The sequence below is a fragment of the Taurulus bubalis genome, assembly GCF_910589615.1.
Source record: "Taurulus bubalis genome assembly, chromosome: 5".
Classification (NCBI taxonomy): Eukaryota; Metazoa; Chordata; class Actinopteri; order Perciformes; family Cottidae; genus Taurulus; species Taurulus bubalis.
Window position 1 is genome coordinate 19,021,907 of NC_136593.1, and position 18,474 is coordinate 19,040,380.

The 18,474-nt window shown below is 42.3% G+C and overlaps 1 protein-coding gene across 1 annotated transcript; it reads right to left on the reverse strand.

The window, feature by feature from the left end:
- Nucleotides 1–14,075: 14,075 nt before the first annotated feature.
- LOC306737066 (potassium channel subfamily K member 15-like) lies at nucleotides 14,076–17,591 on the reverse strand (the record flags this gene model as incomplete). Its single annotated transcript, XM_079218769.1, has 2 exons — nucleotides 14,076–15,046; nucleotides 17,309–17,591. The coding sequence occupies 2 exons, from the start codon at nucleotides 17,589–17,591 to the stop codon at nucleotides 14,076–14,078; spliced, it is 1,254 nt and encodes a 417-aa protein (XP_079074895.1).
- Between the last annotated feature and the right edge of the window lie 883 nt (nucleotides 17,592–18,474).

An 18,474-nucleotide genomic window follows, 5' to 3' on the forward strand; every position in this document is an offset into this window, starting at 1 on the left:
ATCGCAAGGCGCTTCACAGCTTTAAGATTAAAGTGCATATAACGTAGTAAGACAATGAGATTTAAAACAACCACAAAGTGTTCTTCAACAAGCTATACACCAGTCTGCACAGGCTGTGAGCTGTTTTTTAAAAGTATCTACAGTCCAGTGGGAGTGAGTTCCAAAGTCTGTGAGTTACGGCCTCAAAAGAACGATTGCCTTTGATGGTCTTAAAGTCGTGAGTTTGATACACGAAACAAGTCCTGGCCGGATGACCTCAGTGAACTGCTGACAGGATGCAGCACTGTAGTAAGTCAGTAATGCGAGAAGGAGACGAACCGTGTTGATTCAAGAGTGATAAAAAGGATTTCGCAATTTCTGAATTTAATGGGGAGCCATTTCTGAAGCGTGATGCTGCCACCATTTGCGATCTTCGTTTAAACGGCGCTTGCTTTTGTGAGATAAGCGCCTGTACGAAGCCCTGCTGTAGCCCTGACTTGTAAAACGATCAAGAGATGACGTGCGGAGTCTGGTAAACAGAGCCGATAATGACATCGTCTTTCACAGGTGGTCAAGCAAAAGCAAATGTCTCTGCTGCTGGTAATAAACAGTGAGTCAGCATGTATGTGGGACGTATAGTTGATATCAGGCAGAGCAGCGGCGTATACGCATTCTGCTGGACTCCAACAGAGAGAGAGACCTCTGGCTCTCATCTCTGTTTAATCACCTCTCTGAGGAATACACAGCACCACTGAGCCAGGTTAGCTGCAGGTGACACACACATACACAGATACACAGATACACACACACACACACACACACACACACGCACACACAGCAACTTCAGTAACAGAACCTTTAGCTACATAACACAGCAGTAAGCAGGATATTCTGCAAAGCAATAGGGATGTGCATTAGTGGAAGTTACCCCATTGCTTTCAGATTGCTGCGTTGACAAATTACGAAACATTTGAATTAAATGAAACTGTGGTCAACATAAATGAGGCGAAGCCTGTGAGCTAGTTCAGGCAGTCGACTTGAGTTCACCATTGCACTTCAGTGCAATATTATTTTAAATGTCCACTGTGTAGGATTTAAGGGGATCTATTAGCAGGAATGTAATATAATATACAGAAAATCCTCTGAATGTATTATAACTATGTTTTTATTAGTGCATTAGTAACACCTGAAACTAGGGTCAGTGTGTTTCCGTGAGCTTAGAATGAGACCTTCACGTCGGAAGTTGGTCATCTTCAGGAAGTCCGCCATGTTGCACCGCCCTGTTTCTACAGTAGCCCAGAACGGACAAACCAAACACTGGCTCTAGAGGGAGCCCTTTACCTTTTGACGTTACTTGAAGGCCACCGTAGTTCTCTGACGCGCTTGTTAAGCTGCCGCCATCAGCTGTCTGAGTACCGTTGCTCCTAAAGCAGAGGTATTATAATAAGGATGGCCTCTGAGCGATGCTAACGGCGTTACCACAGTTTCGGGGCTCACGTTGCAGAAGTCTTGGAAAGGATGGAGTGAGCAGAGGAATATTCCCTTGGTCGCGATCTGGTACCTCACCGTTAGATGCCACTAAATCCTACACACTGTCCCGTTAAACCAGGGGTCGGCAACTTGCGGCTCCGGAGCCGCAGGCTTTGACAAAAAAAAAAAAAAGATTTTCCACTTTGCCCAGTGGAAAATCTTTCAAAGGGAATTCCTCTTATCTTAGCGTTTGAGGTGATATTGGGTCACTGAAAATACAAATAAATGTTTAAATATTTCTTTAACTAAAATGTGCATCACATCCTGTCACGTCGCTGTCAAGCAGCTTCCTCTGCAGGTGCTACTAGTGATTCACAGAGCTCCGCCCTCGCTAAACTATCAACAGAGAAAGGTAGTTTAATTCTGCGTGGACGTATTAATTAGCTTTCACTGCCAACGATGCTGCTGACCTGTATGCTTGATATGTGGCCAGGAGTTAGCCAACAACAAAACATTTAATGTTGAAAGACTCTTCCAGAACAAGCACACAGCATCTGATGAAAAGTATCAAGCTGCAGAAGGGCTCAGTGTAAACGTAGCAAAAGATAGGCGTTTTAAAATGTAAACCTCACGTGAGGATGACAGGTATCAAACCTGCTACCTTGTGGTTACGGATGAACACTCTACCACATGAGCCACATATATATAGATAGGACTCAAGGTCTGCTTAGTTATGTTTAATGGACCTTAATGTAGCCAACACATGACTATTTTTTTTTACTATCTTCATAAGAGTTTGATAGTTATAAACAGGTAAAATAGCAATACAATGTCAACAATTGTCTTTATTCTTGTTCTATAATTTCATAAATACAACAACTTTTTTTTGGTGAAAAAAAGGGCAAAATGGCTCTTTGGATAGAAAAGGTTGCTGACCCTTGCGTTAAACACTTCCAAGGCACCCTTTGTCATTATGATTCAGTTGATCTGACAAACTTGTCAGCAAACAGTTACTCATTTACACATCCAGCCGACACGGAACAACGTCATCATTCATTTGGACTTGTGTTTATGTCTCCCTGATGACTCTCAGTCCAATATTCTCTCTCTTTTCCTCTCTGTTTCTTCTTCAATGTCCAAATGCTACGTTAGTTAATGTCTGCCGTTTGTAGCTGAGCAGGTAACCTACAGTGGGCTACAAATATTGGTTGCCGAAAAAAGGTGGCGGCTGCTACTGAAATGGCGCTGGTGAGAGCTGCTTTGCATCACAAATTACCATTCCCCCCAATGATAATAGGAAAATATTACAGCTTTCAATTGGATTATCTTTATTCCCACGCTGGGTTATAAAATAGTAGAGCTAGAGCTAGAATATTCACTCTGTGGTTCCTTTCATTTTTGGTCTCTACCAATACCTGAGGGAAATATCTGGCTCTGTAGCCGCTGAATGCTCCACTATGTTCACCGGATACTCTCTAACTGTGTCTGTCTGCGGTGTGGTGCTGAGCAGGTACTGTCAAGGAGAGTGGTGAGAACAGAAACTTACTATAAAGCTGTAAAGGCAAGGAGCTGCAGATTTGGGTGATGATTCTCTGTAGGTTTATAAATAAGAGTGAGCCCTTTCACATTGTCGTTGATACATTATGAAGAGGATTGCTTATAGCAGCTTGAAACAGACGGACGGGGAAAACACACATTGCCTCATCAGTCCTCTGATTGTCTGGAGCTAAACTGGAGAAACACACGACTACAAGCAGCTCAGCACTTGATCATCTCAATATGGGAAAATTGTGAAGTTAATCTGAGTGAATCTGTGTGAAATCATAAAAGACCAAGAGGGTTTGATTCAGCACTTCATGGTACATCATGTTAAGTCAAAATCCAAACGAAGCTTAGTTCAATCATAAAGACCGTCTTCATGCTCTATTTATTGACATTCTCTCACTTTCTTTTCCAACTCAATCAGCTGACTAAGGGCGGTCACTCTTGCAGTTGCAGTCCACCTCATTCACCTCCAGAGTTCCTCACCCATGGGTCCTTCCACTGAGCTCATCAGAATTCCCACTCCACATCACATGCATCCAGATCGTCATCAATTGCTCTTCACTCCTCCACAAGCGGTGTCTAGACTCCATCAGGGAGATATTCCAGTTGAGCTCATGGCATCACCACCCTTTAAAATAATGAGGTCATGATTTATACATACATATTTCTTTAACTTTCATATTATTTATATATTCATTGAATTACTCAAAAGGCCTGTTTTCAATTATTTCCCCTATTGATGCATCTACATCCGTAAACATCCATGGGCATTCCTCAAAATAATATACACAGATATAAAACATGTAGGCCTTTTACAAATTTATTGAAATCAAAAGAGTCTTACATTTTTTATAATTCAAAACATTCAGTTAAAACGCTCTACTCAAAGCAACCATATTTCCACTGTTCCAACCATGGTCTGGTTGAAAGAAAAGCTGTAATTTACAGAGTTAGATGTGAAAATATGCTTTCTCTACGCCCTCCTGCCTCGCTCTCTCTCTCTGCTGTTGCGAGCTCACTGAACGAGTCTGTCGCTGTGCGACAAAAGTCTGAACAAGCCTCTAAATTACTAGCCTTTTAGATCTAATATGAGTGAAGAATCAGCTACTTTCTCAACTCAAATTTGGTGTTGGCAGACTGCTGAGGTGAAATAATTGAAGGTTTACTCATGTATTTCGTCTGTTTCCAAATCGGGGAACAGGAAATAGAGGGTTTTAAGAGCCCTGAGGAAACACATATGCATCCTTTAAACATCCTCTTAACAAAGGACTCGATACTGGAACAATGCAATGGCGTGATTCGATGAGGAAACATCCTTGAAATTCAGCAAATAAAGGATCCTTCTTTGACTTCCCCCGAGCCAAAAGACGCTGCTCTACACTGCGCTCATATGTGTTTACCGCTGATAACGCCGTCTTGACCGACATTAACACTGTTAGTTCTGTCAGAACAGTTGCCGTTGTTTGTACTGTTAGCACTATTAGCACCGCTAATACCTAGCCGTCGCCATGTTTGAGAGCCGTGTGGAGGCAATCCTTTTTTTTTCATTCATAGATATGGTCTGAATTGGGAATTCAGCACCTTTAAACAATACATGTCAAGTTATGGGACTTGGGTACAAGATAAAAAATGATTTACAAGTTATAATTCTCAATACCAAATCCTCAGTGGCCTTAAATGTGATGATGTTTGGCGCTCTCTGATGCAGCGCAGCTAATCAAAAGGCTGCAAAGAGAGAGCGAAACAAAGAGACAAGACTAAAACTAAGGCATGCCAGTATTTCTTTGGTGTTTCAAAGTGTAAGATGGTTTCTTTTTATCTCTTAATGACTTGCACCTGCTGAACAACTGGTGTTTTGTGTGTTCTGAATAGCAATTATGTGGAGTGTCAAAGGAGCTATTATGTAATAAGTATTTTTCCATAACAATCAGGTTCTCCGTATTGTTTTCCCCTGACACGTTTACACATCCCTTCCTGTGGTTACAATAGATAATAGCTGGGCATTGACCTTGTGCTGAACAAGACCTGATTCTTATTCTAACGCTCCCCTCTTCCACCAGACTACATGTGTTAGTGTCAAATCCAAGTGTCATTATGCAAATCTTTTTTTTTAAATGATCTCTGAGCCACATTTAAAAACACAAAGTCAGCATCCTCACCCCCCTAAATTACAAGATCTCAGCTTTCTTGAGTTTCTTGTGGGTTCGTCCATATATATTGTTGGAGAGAGAGAGAGAGAGAGAGAGAGAGAGACTTAGAGGATCTCTGCAGGTGGTGGAGCTGTTTGGGGACGATGAGCGATGGTGTGTCTAGGGCCCATCTTTAATTCAGATGCCTCATGGTTCTGTGGCGGAGAGAAAACAAGAGACTTAAGATAGAAGATTGATGCTCAAGTGGGAGGCGTGCACAGCCAGTGTGAGTCACACAGCTGAGGCCTCATGCAACAGAACAGGCGGTAGATTTGCAGTTCATATGTCATTCCGAATCGATCGCCTGGGCTGTCTGGTTTGGTTATTTATTCGTAAATCACTTCAGACGCTGTCTTTTTTATGAGTTTGGTTGTGCTGAATTGTGGCTGACATATCAACATAAAATGCAGGTGGAAGTCATATTTGAGAATTTGTCGAGTGAAGGAAACTTTCGATACATAATAAACATAGTTGGTAACACACAAGAGGGCCCTGGGGCAAAAAGGAGCCTCGGCTGACTCCTCTTCCTCTTGCTCTCTGTGCATTGGGTCAAAATGAAGTACCTGTTGAGGTCAAGTACTGTAAAGTGCAGGCAAACAGGTGGCAGAATAGATCGGAGTCGCAGAAACCAGTTCTGTGTCAGTTTGTTAAAGAAGCATAACAACTGTATTTTAAATGAGTGGCATGGGGACAAATGCACATGCTATATAGCCTAGTATATTAATATGAACTACCTTTGACTTTAGTTCCTGTGCAAATTACTAATTCATGCACACAAATTTAGAAAGAAAGGATCCAGACACTTGCCTGGTGGTGTCATTTAAAATTCAGAAATGAATCCTGCCAGAAGACGAGGGTTTAGAAGTCATATAAATCAAAAGATTTATATTCCTTGGAAACAAAAATGTGCTCAGTAAATTAAATAGCAATTTGATCATTTCATTTTGGGATATCTTGTTTACATGTTGACCTTGTGGTGGTGATAAAGTAAATCAGGTGGTGACCAAAAACAGCCAAGAATCATCTATTTTTGACTTCATAATAAGACAAGTCCTCAAAATAAACCGTAATACACTCCCAATACAAGCCCTCATAGTACCTGTAGTACACTCCCAATACAAGCCCTCATAGTACCTGTAATACACTCCCAATACAAGCCCTCATTACCAGAGTAAACATATAAACTGTACAAGGCTGGATCCCATGTTGTGCAAGTCTTTATCTTTTTTTACATTTTTCCTGCCAAAAGCAGCACCTCTGGAGCTCAGACATTCTGTGTATGTGGACACTTACCAACACGGTGTCTTGTATGCTGGTCTTCCAGCTGAAGTGTGTGTGGCAGTCATCCAGCACTCCCTAACCGGCAAAACAAAGACATCCTTTAGGGGGTTAAAGGGAACCGCAAAGAGTGGTATGAATGGAGCGAGACGGCAGGTGCTTGAATGAATTGTATGTACAGCGGGTCCCATGTTCCCCCAGAGACTGCACAACTCAGAGAATCAAACACAAAGGGAGCGCATGAAAGAAACACAAATCAGAATAAAACGTTATGTCCTCTCATTCGCCTGCTAATCTTATTACTCCCAGTGTCACATATATCCACATTTTGGCAATCTCATTTATATCCTGCTTGTCCAAGTCCACTTAAAAAACTATAATAAAAAATTAGTTGAAGTCTGGACACCATCACAAAACCACTATGAACTGGTGTTTGTGTCTGGACTTCCTTCAAGAGAACTGGTTAATCACAATACCGAGCCCTGAGAGGCCCCTCGTCTTCATTTTAACACAGTTTGAGATTCTCTTTTCGCTGCTTTTACCCCTAGTTCCACCACAGTTCTTCTCTTTTATTTGACGTAAACCACTGATGCTGTTGTGTTCAATCAAAGATAAATGCTTCCATAAACTGGATCTGCAACTATGATGAAAAAATTAAACAACAAACAGAACACCCACAGATTACTATGAATGAGTGGGAGAGGCTATGGACTCAAGTCAGAACCTGACATTAATTTCTGTTCTTTTCATACCAGCAATATTATGATAATACGATAAGACGTGCCTGTAACTGACATAACATACCATATGGAAGGCAATTAAATAGAGTTATTTTATACTGCATGTTCCTATCTTAGACGGCATGAATAGGAATAACAACAACCTGCAAATGAACTGTTGTGAAACTGTCAGAGCAGGGTGTGTGTGTGTGTGTGTGTGTGTGTGTGTGTGTGTGTGTGTTGTATGGCTGTGGAGACTAGGTGCTAAACATTGACATTTGTAAATGTGAAAAATGTCATGATGGTATCTTACATTATCTTGTGTGTGAGTGTTTCTATTTTGGACCTTTAGTTGGGACACTTTGCAAACAGATGTTTACAGGTGTGGTTTGGATGAATAGCTGTAGTGGATGGTCTGCATGAATGTGTGTGTGTATCCTTCGTTCAATCATTTTATTTTAAGTTTATACAAATTACACATAACCTCAAACTAGACAACAAAAAACTAATAAATAAAAAACAGCATAACAACCAACTATACGAACAATCAGACAAGGACAGAAAACACGGACATAAATCATCATCCTCCATTTGAACCTACTATAACAATTGTTAGTGTGTGTCCTGTTTTGTTCAGTTAAACCACTTAGCCCTCTGAACACAACCTTATCACGTTCCATATGTTGAAATCATCTGTGACGGACAACAATTGTGTTATCCAATATTTGTCTCCACATACCAAACTTCCACAGCCAAACTAATTTACTGCTGCCACCAGCACTCTTCATAGTTGCCTTGGAAACGAAAACTTGCGGTAGCTTGTCTGTTTAGTGAAAGTGAAGTAATTGATGCATTATATGCTAATCAGAAATAACAGTGTGGGTAGGATGGTGTGGATGTTCACTCAGCTGGCATACCAAGCAGATGCAGATGAGTGTAAAGCTGTCGGTTTCCTGGGCAGACCTTTGATGATGAATGCCAGACGCAGCTCTGCTGATGGAAACGTCTGCTTCCTGCTCAGCAGACCAGCAAAGGCGCAGTCAATGGAATATTAAAATCATTATATCAGAAAATGAAAAAAATAAAATAATAGTGTTGGAGGCGGGAAATGGTGGGGCGATAAACAGCACCGATTGTTCAAAAGGAACCATTTCATCCGCCGGGATCCGATGCTGCTGTGGTCATCGCCGCAGGAAAATCTATTGCAGTAAACTGTATCACTTTTATGTCCCCGTGTGGACAACGACGGAAATGGCTTAAAAAGATGATCCCTCTCATCATTGTTTCTCTTTAATGTCATCATATATTCCCAAAAGGCTGCCCCCTAATGAGCATGGCTCCATATGGAGAGAAAAATATACAGCAGTGCCTCAAGATACAGTGGCAACGATTTTTAGGCTCCTGACAGTTGACGGAGAGAAAGAAAAAAGAGATGAAAATGGAATAAAACTGAAGTGCAGTATTGTGAATTATTTAGAGCCGTAGCAAAGATCTGACTACTTGCTCATTTAGGAAGATTAACAGATGTGGCAAATCACTTTGCTGTCAATCTTTTACAGTTCCGAGCTGAAGAACTATGAATAAATCGGATGTCATATCTCCACTGGGAACTATTCTTTATGAGGGTCCTCTTTTCCTCTCTTCCCTGCACAGTAGGTCTAAAAATAAAAAAAGGATGCATTTGTTATCCAACTCGACTGAGGGCCATTGTGTTGCATTTTTCTCTGTGGCTTTATCTCACTCATTCAAATTCTGCCCCGACAGCAACTTTGAATCAGTCTTACTGATTACAGGAGGAAACACATTTGTGCAAGTTCCATATAGAGCTGCACATAATGAGAAAAGCATGGCGCTGCTGCCGGACAGCAGATAAGTGTGACCTGTACGACAATGGGAGGATACCAGCGTCAGATTCAGTAGAATAGATAGCTGTCCTCGTCTCACAATGTATCTTCAAGCTCGACGTCCGTGCAGTTTAACTTTGCTGAGTCTCTTGTGTACCTTTCCTGTCATGATAAGACTTTGTCCCGCCTTCTTTAAAACCTTTCCTCCAACCGAGGGTCACTCGAACCCAATGAAGACACTTTCACACGGACATCAATCTGCCACTGACCGCAGCCTTGCTTCATGGCCGCGGCTATACCGTCTGAGGAGAATGAGAACCTCACGTCACCACCTCCTCCTATCTCTCTTTGCTCCCATCTCTCCCTCCGCCTCCGAGCCACTGTTTAAACAGGAAGCCGTGCGCTCAGAGAAGCTGTTGTCTTGTTAAATGGGGCAACTGAGGAGGAAATGGATAACAGCCAACCTCGGTAATTGTACAGACTCAATCACTGGGAGTGATTTGGCTCAAAGGCCACCCTCCTTTTCGGCGGCTTTATTAGTAAGCGCTGTCATGCCTTCTACAGCTTTACCTGGAACGCATCAGTGTGTGACAAGCAAGAGTCCATCGCCTCGCTCGTTGCTGTGCGAGGCGAAATGCGAACATCGGCACGTTCACATTGACTGCTAACCTGCTGAGGCTCAGCAGATATCATGTTTATCATGTTCACCATCTTCGTTTCACCTGTTTGCATGTTAACGTTTGCTTTTTAATAATTTATAGCTGAGCTTTATAATGTCATTAGTTTCGATGGTATTTGGTCTTAAACCAAAGTATTGGCCAAATGTCAATTCTGACCTGATGATTACGCTCAAGGGAACATTAAGGGATCACCAATGTCTTTGCATTTCGTCTTAAGGGGTGCTTGAATATTTGGAGCAAATCCTCCATCAATCCATCCAATAAATGTCAAGTCACTTCACTTTGAACTATAAGAACTGGAGGTAGTCACTGTGACGTTACCCATGGTTGTGGACTACGGTTTTGAAGCCTCGAGTTTGGCATTTTGGCCGTCTTGTTTTTTTTGTAAGAGATAAGTGCAACAGAAAGCCGAATAATACATCTGTAGGTTACCAAAATGTTAGAATGAACTTTCATGAACTGAAACACACTGTGAAAGGGTTAGAGTTAAAAGACATAAACAACGTCAACTCCCAAACCAGACAACGGCGTCTGCTTTATGGTCTATTTTACAGTGAATGTGGCCAATATTTACTAAATGCTTTATTGAAGAATACTTAAGACCATAAACTCATGTTTACAATGTTTACTGAGGTAATAAATGAAGTGAGAAGTAAAGTCATTTTCTCATAGACTTCTATACAAACAGTCTTCTTTTTTGCAACTAGAGGAGTCGCCCCCTGCTGGCTAGAAGAAAGAATGTACGTTCAAGGCTCTCCCACGTTGGCTTTACTTTTCAGACAGCAGACAAGCTGCCCGCCTGCTCTGAAGCACAAATGTCAACCTCAGGGTAGGAGAAGAATCATTGATTAACAAAGGCTTCATCTTCTGGGAATCATGAATGGCGCTGCAAAATTATTTTACGATAAATCCAATGGTTGTTTGATATTTCAGTCTGGGTCCACCATTGTCAAACATACCTGTGAAAACATCTCTGATTCTCCAGGACATAAATTCAGCAGAGCATTTTGCATTAAAATGGAAAGACGCGGGAGTGTTTGACAGTGTCTTGTTTGACCAGTAAGTCAAACACCCAAAGCACACTAATGTGGTCACATCAAGGCTTGGGTCTCCCCACCGGGAGGTGACACGGACATTATGAACAAACACAGAGATTGGTTTTATTCACTTTACTTATGACAACTGTTATAAAATGTGGATGGCAGATTAGGAGGTGATTCACCCTCTCCTTTAAACAATATATATATATATATATATATATATATATATATATATATATATATATATATATATATATATATATTATACTAATTTAAATTACAAGTGATTAAGCAGCAAGATCCTTTTCACACAAAATGTCAAAGAGACACAGTGTCAAACCCAGCGTCTGATTGGAGAAGACAACCACAGAGTAAAAACAGCCTTTATTACACTGTTCAACACAAGCAGCAAATTGGCTGGAAATTGAAACTAATGAGCAATTACGCAACCAATGAACTCCTATTAATGTCTGCTTTCTCAATGCTCTCCAACTGAATCCTAATTTCTACTTATTTAATCAATCTGAATAAATACGACACTTGTTTTTAGTTCCTTAATCTTTCATTGTTTTCACTGTGAGCCACCCAGAGTCTGCGTTTGCATTCTGATAAACATCCAAGAAAGTAATCTCCGAGCTCTTCCTGAAAGACTGTGAATGCAGTGCACACAAACATATTTCTCCATAATCAAAACATGGCACCCGCTATTGGTTCAGTTTATTTATACATTCATGAATACTTAATTTGCATGCGGCTTGTATTACGAACGCCCTGCCCCTATTTCTGCCATATAAAATGTATTATTTACCCTTTACAAAGAGAAGAGTTGCACTCTGCTTGAACCAACGGCTTGTTTCCGATTTAATCTGGTATCCCTGACCATGCAAATGCACATGAAAGGCCCTTCAACACGGGACGGTAATGATTTAACAGGGTGTGTTCACAAAGAGAAATCTCTGAAAATATAATCAATTATTCACCTACTCTCTTGGCCCTGAATAGCTATGATACAGCAGAGGATAAACATGCATGCATTGCTTTGGTGATGAATTCAACACTAATCAATGAACACTGAGTTAAACTGAAGGTTATTGTTGTTATTTTAATGAACTTGGGCATTGCTGTGTAGCCTTTTACCATTTTTGAATTACAAGTTTATAGATTTGCAGTCACTTTCTCTCGAACAGAGCTGAGCATAATGTTCAGCAACCTCAGCAGAGCTTACTGAGGAACCTGTGTGAAGATTCATCATTAAAGAAGACAAAAACATAATATCAAAATGACCGGACTTCCCACAGGACTGCATTTCCGTTAATGTGAGCAGATGGGTGTGTGTGTGTGTGTGCATGGAAACAGGATATGGCTGTTTTATAAAGATCACTACCACCACCCTCAGCTCACCACCTGTAACAACACACATAGGTCTTTGTGTCAAAGTGAAGCCACTCATTCTGCATGTGCAATTCATTGTACACTATCATATGCCTCTTCTGTGTTGCGGTTTTTGTAGATATATACTTTCCAAGTCTTTCAGGCCCAGAGTGCTGTTGCTGCAACAGTCACAGATATGAGGAGGCATCTTAGGCATCACAACAGAATAAAGTGAAGCACCATCTGCAATATTAATGGGGTAATTATGCAAATAAGACACCCAGCTTTCATCGCTCACAAAATAATGATCTGTGTGTTCATTGTTCAGACCTATCCTTTTCTGGTTAGTGGAAGCTCATGTGTATCTGTACGCTTGACTGAGAGGCTTGTGCTCGCGTATATATATCATCCAAACATCTCATAAGTCATAGTTCCTGCTGTCAGATGAAAACAAAGTCCTGCTGTCGTGCTTTAATTCCATAACAATGCTGACGGCGCGCAGGAGTAAAAGCTCACCAAGGACAAAGTGACACACACACACACACACACATTAGGAGATAAGCTGTATTTACATCACTGCTATCCTTGTGGTTACAGAAATCCAAAACTTTATCATATAAAAAGACAAAGCAAACATGACTGTTGCAGAAGTCTTCCTGGGGTTTATGTAGACCAATGATGCCCCCTAGTGTCAGAGATGGGAACAAGAGGAAATTAAACGCAAGTCATTGCTGGTGACCACTTGAGGTTCCAGTTAATAATATAATAAAATGCAAAATTTAAGTGATCCTCAAGTTGACCCTCCACAGGGAGGTCAAAGTAGAGGTCCGATACAAATTCCTGAAATATTAACAGGAGGAGATAATAAATGCAAATGAAGCCATCTTGGGGAGCTGGCAGTGGGCACGCGTTTCTGATTTTTAAATGAGCCACAGAGCAGCCTCCCTCCCTGCCTCGTTAATTAATGCCACCTTTCCCCATCTCCAGTTTGTAACACAGGCTTTCTGTTATAAATGTCCAATTATCAAGCCCAATTCAAGTCAACCGTAATGATTTAATCACCTGATGATGTCATCATCTTTACAGACATTGTACAAAGCTCCTCCAAAGCCACAGAGGCCATTTTCAGAGACTGAGTCGTACCCTGTAAACGGGCTTCTGTGTAAAATCGGTGAAATGCCCTTTGAAGTAAATTTGGAGGAAATGCCTCGTTTTATACATTAAACGTGGGGGGAGGGGAAGACAATTTCTGTCTCATGTTTGGATTAAGAATCTATAGTGTGAATAATAGCACTGTGTTATTCAAACACACATCTAAAAAGTCAATTAAACACTCATTTGGAGACATTTCTAAATTGCGACTTTTTCGTGCAACTGCTTGTAATCCATTCTTTGTTGACACACTCATTCATCACGGAGAACGCGCTCTGGACTGGATGCTTCAGACGATCCTCGCTCACTACTGTACGTGTCTGTCTCCAGTTTTCCACTGCACTGAGCAATGAGGATGGAAATGTTACCAAGGGAACCAGCCAGAGCAACGGAGTGTACGTTCCTACTGGAAGACACTAATAATTACCGAGTGGAAATAACTGAAGGTCACAGGTGGCAACACTGCAGAAAGTATGACCCTTAAAATATTAATGCAGATAACTAAGCCTTTCCCGGGAACATTTACACACATTTCCTGCAGACACCTTTTTCATAACACACACAGTATATTGGGTCATTAATTGGGGGGAAACATGGGTATCCCATACATTAATACATTTCTCTTTTGCAGTAATATTTAATGTGAAAAAATATATTATAAACGGAAAAAGGATTTTAATGACATGCTTCATTTTATCTGGAGGTGAGTAATGCTACATTCATGAAAGCCACGGAGCAGAAGATCAGAGGTATGTGCTGTGCATGAAAAGTCCAGAACAAAGGCCACTAATGTAAAGGGTTCAGGGAGTTATAGCGACTTCCTCCTGGTGTGAGGATCGTTCTTACCCAGAAAGTAAGCCACGCTGCTGGGGGAGGCCTGCGACGACGCGGTGCAGGAGCTGCAAGAGGCATGGTCCACCCTGTAGGAGATGGAGTTGTAAAAGACGGGGTTGCTGTGGCCGCCTGCCTGGTCGCTGTGTGGCGGGGAGGGGCTCTCGTAAAGGTCCGGGCCACAGCACATGCAGGAGAACAAGGCCCCGAGTCTGCTGGGTTCTGAGAGATTTGGGCGCTCAGATAAAACGAGTCTGCGCTCCTCTCGGGGAGTGGCGAGGAGATTCGTGCAGCTGCTGCCTCCCTCCATGGGAAGGCTCAGGTTGCACAGGCTGCTGTGTCCGTCTTCGTGGTCTTTATAGCGGACACCAGAATTAGTTTCCGCCTCCAACCCCGACAGCTCCCCGTCCCCCTGCGAGTCCTTTGGCCGCAGCCCCTGCTCCTCTACCCTCGCTTCAGGCCTCGCGCCATGCTCCTCGGTGCTGACGGTGAGAAACCTCAGGACCACCAGGTTAAGGAAAGCCCCAATGACTGTCAGCCCCACCAAAATGTACATGAAGCTGAACGCCACATAGGGGGGTCGCTTCTGGAGGGCATTTGTCTTCTGCAGGGCCACAAAATCCCCAAATCCAATGGTGGTGAGGGTGACGAAGCAGTAGTAGTAAGCATTAAAGAAGGTCCAGTCCTCAAAGTGGGAGAAAGCCGCGGCTCCAATGCCCAGGGTGCCCATGCACGACAGCAGACCCACCAGGACCATGTTCCCCATGGACACCTCCGTCCTCCGTAGACCCAGGCCCTGCTTGGCTCTGCGCAGGAGGTAGCGGACAGCAGTGTTGATCCTCTCACCCAGGCTCTGGAACATGACCAGGGTGAGAGGGATGCCCAAGACTGCGTAAAACATACAGAAGGCCTTGCCAGCATCAGTGCGTGGAGCAGCGTGGCCATAACCTACAAAGTCACAGTATATTGCAGGTCACACACTGTCAAGGACTACTGTCTAGAGATTCACAGTCTCTGCTTCTCAGTTTCAAGTAGGTCTTAAACACTGATTAAACCATAACAGGTTTGATTTCCCTGGTTTGAACCTTCGTCAATCAATATTTTCAATGTGAACCCACTCATTGTGACATCGTCACCAAACTTGTTTTTTTCCCCCATCAACCCCAGAGGACCACCTACTGTAGCTGGGGAAGAAGGTCTAAGGCCCGATACCAGTATCCCCCCCCTAAGGTCGTAGTCCCTTAAGCCCTAACACTAACCCTAACCCCTAATCCTATTTATTATTTGAGTTGTGTTTAAAGGTTGTACATGGGGATTATATATTATTATAGCCCTGATTTGTATGTTTAATTTGATACCTAACATGTTTGTTTGTTTGTTTTTGTGGGGGGAGGGGCATTTATACCATGTTATAAAAGCAACATCATACCATGACAATGTCAAAAAATATGATGGACAATTGTGGGTATTTATTTTATACTTTTTAATCCCCGATTTGAACGCTTCCAGGCTCTTTCCTCACAAGCCGAGCTGTCATTTCAAGTAATCTATTCACTCGTTGTTGTTTTTTTAAATGAGCTTCAATAAATAAATCGGTGTAATAAAATCTCTGTTTCCATTCCTCTGATTAATTGTTTATTTATGCTACATCTTTAATTCTTAAAGTTTCTGAGCACCCTTCTTCCTTGTTTACCTTTTCTTTCTTTTTTTACGCCTCCATACTTTTCACTGGTGATGTCACATTGCGATGAATTGTGGGTAAAGGAAAGGGTTTGTAAAGGGCTCAAAATGTCTGCCAGAGAGGCCTCAAACACCCGAAGGTTTGACAGATGGGTCAGAACTAAACCCTCACTTAGCAGGAACTCGCCTCAAGGTCCATGAGTCTGTGAGAGTGGAGATTGGGATTGGGTTTGTGTTTTTAGATATTATTCTGCCCCCTACTGGACAAAGGTTGATCAATTCAGCTTTAAAGAAGAGTGTACGTTATAGGGAAAACATGCTAATATAAATCTGTCATATAAGACAATGAATCTTGTATTACAACTTTTTTATCATCAACACCTTTTCATCACCAAGAGCCCTGCGCACTCACACAGGTGTAGCCTCTCCCACCTTAACGTTATCCCACTGCCAAACTACAAACTCTTGCATTCTCACTCACTGCTAACGTTTTATATAATCTCCACCAGAAAATCATGTCCTTTTTGCATGCGGGCCGTTGTGAACGAAAATGTAAAGAATTTCAAACGGCTATTCAGCTGCTCTTGTGCCATCATGTTGTGTTGCATGTCCACAAATCAAAATTGCATTTAGATGCATTATGCAAAAAAACATAAATGAGGACATTTAAGGAGATACTCCCCCCAAAATCAAGTAATTGGGTAACAAACAGTCACCATCTGAACGGCTCAAAAGCAGCTGAATAGAGTTCCATCCAGAATGGGACCAGTCGGGGGGAAATATATTTAAAAGTCCACAGAAACTTATTAAAATTCAGAAATTCTCAAAATTCCATTATTCCATTTATCTGCTCTCCATATGAATATGTCATATTTAAAACCCTCGTGTTGTCTTCGAGTCATGACCACTGTCTTCGGGTCATGACCACTTCAATCCTCACTCAGGACTCTATCCACTGAAACATTTTACAACAATACTGTCACACTGGAACCTTGCATGAGTTAAGACGGGAACAGTGTATTTTGCACCGTACGCATGGATGTAAAGAAGAGAAGATAATCATATTCTATGAGGAGATTTGAGACATTTTAAAGAAGAAGTTTCTTAATGTTTTATTATTTAATTGACCCAATATGAAAATGGGTCGCTATTAGAATTCATCATCCACTGTGAATCTTTGTTTACGTTTTTACCATCAGCCTGGGGGTAATGTTTCACATGCACAGATTGTAGGGGTGGAATATCCCTTTAAATGATTTTTAAAGTCAACATGCCAGTTACTAAGATGTCGTGTATTGTTTTACAAGGTGGGAGACATTAAACGGTCAGGGCAAGCTTCAGTTTGCTAAATCACATACAACTCACAGTGCACCGCAGCTTTGTAAAGTTTCACCTGTTCCTCTAATAAGTGGCCCCTTGGGGGGCCCATACCGGTGCTGCACCTTTAAATAGAGCGGACAAGCTGCTTGTCCTGTATGTTTTTTTTTTTTTTTAGAAGCGGGGATGGAGAAATCGCAAAAGCATACTTACCAATTGTTGTGATAACAGTGATGGCAAAATAAAAAGAGCCGGCGAACTTCCACTGCCTCCCGGCGCGGTGCGGCTCGGACTGGAGCACCACCCTCTCGACGGCTCTGTAGTCCTCCTCGCTGAAGCCGTACTTCTCCTTCAGCTCGTTCAGCTTCTGCTCCAGCGCGCTTTTCCTGGAACTCTCGCTGTCTGACTCCAGCGCGTCAAACACGGCGGCTCCTATGAGCAGGTAGCAAACGATGGAGAGGATGAGAGAGAGGGTCCTGATGTTCTGCGTCTTCATCCTCAACTCCGGAGTGCGCGCGGACCGGAGTGGAGCGGAGGGAGGGGAGGGGAGGACGGAGGGTGCTGCTGCTCGGAGGAACGGACGCACGAAGGACACAGGAGCATCCTCCACGAACTCCATTCGTCATCAGCGATGGGTCGAGGCCCCTTTCGGCCTGCTAGGACCACAGCACATTACGCGTGTTGAAATGGCACCAAACCCCGCGTGACCTGCACAAGTTACCTGAGCTCGGCGGCCGGCAGCACCTCGCCGTTCCACAGGATGCTAGGTGCTCACGACATGACCCCCTCACGCGTGCACTCTGTCTTCAGAGAAAGTTATAAACTGAGAAGTGGTGCGTGCATGCGTATTCACCCCCTTTGAATTCCCTAAATAAGAGCTGCTCCCGCAAAACCGTCAGAAGTCCCATCTTGAGTTTAATTGTAGCAGTATAACTTTATTTAACAAATGATGGGACTTCTGAAGGTAATTGAGCAGCTCTTATTGGGGCTTCACAAAGGAGATGAATACATAATCACACACCTCCTTTCAGTTTTTTGAATTTTTGAAAGAAAAAATATATGTATGTCATTTCACTTTACCAGTTTTGTTTAGATCCATTACAAAAAAATCCCAAAATGTTAATTCCAGGTTGTAATGCGAGGAAATAGGAAAAACGCAGAAGGAGCATGAGCATCTAAAAGGATCTTGCTGTCCTATATATTATATGCTTGGTATTCACAAGTGTTTATATGGTGAATGTTAATTTATGGAGAGCTTTACAGAAATAACTAAAGCAGAAATGTCCTCATGAACTTCTGTAAGTAAACATAAATCAGTGCCAGCTGGCTGTAGAAGCCGAGAGAGATTTTTCGGCCACTTTCCTCCACTTGCACTGTTA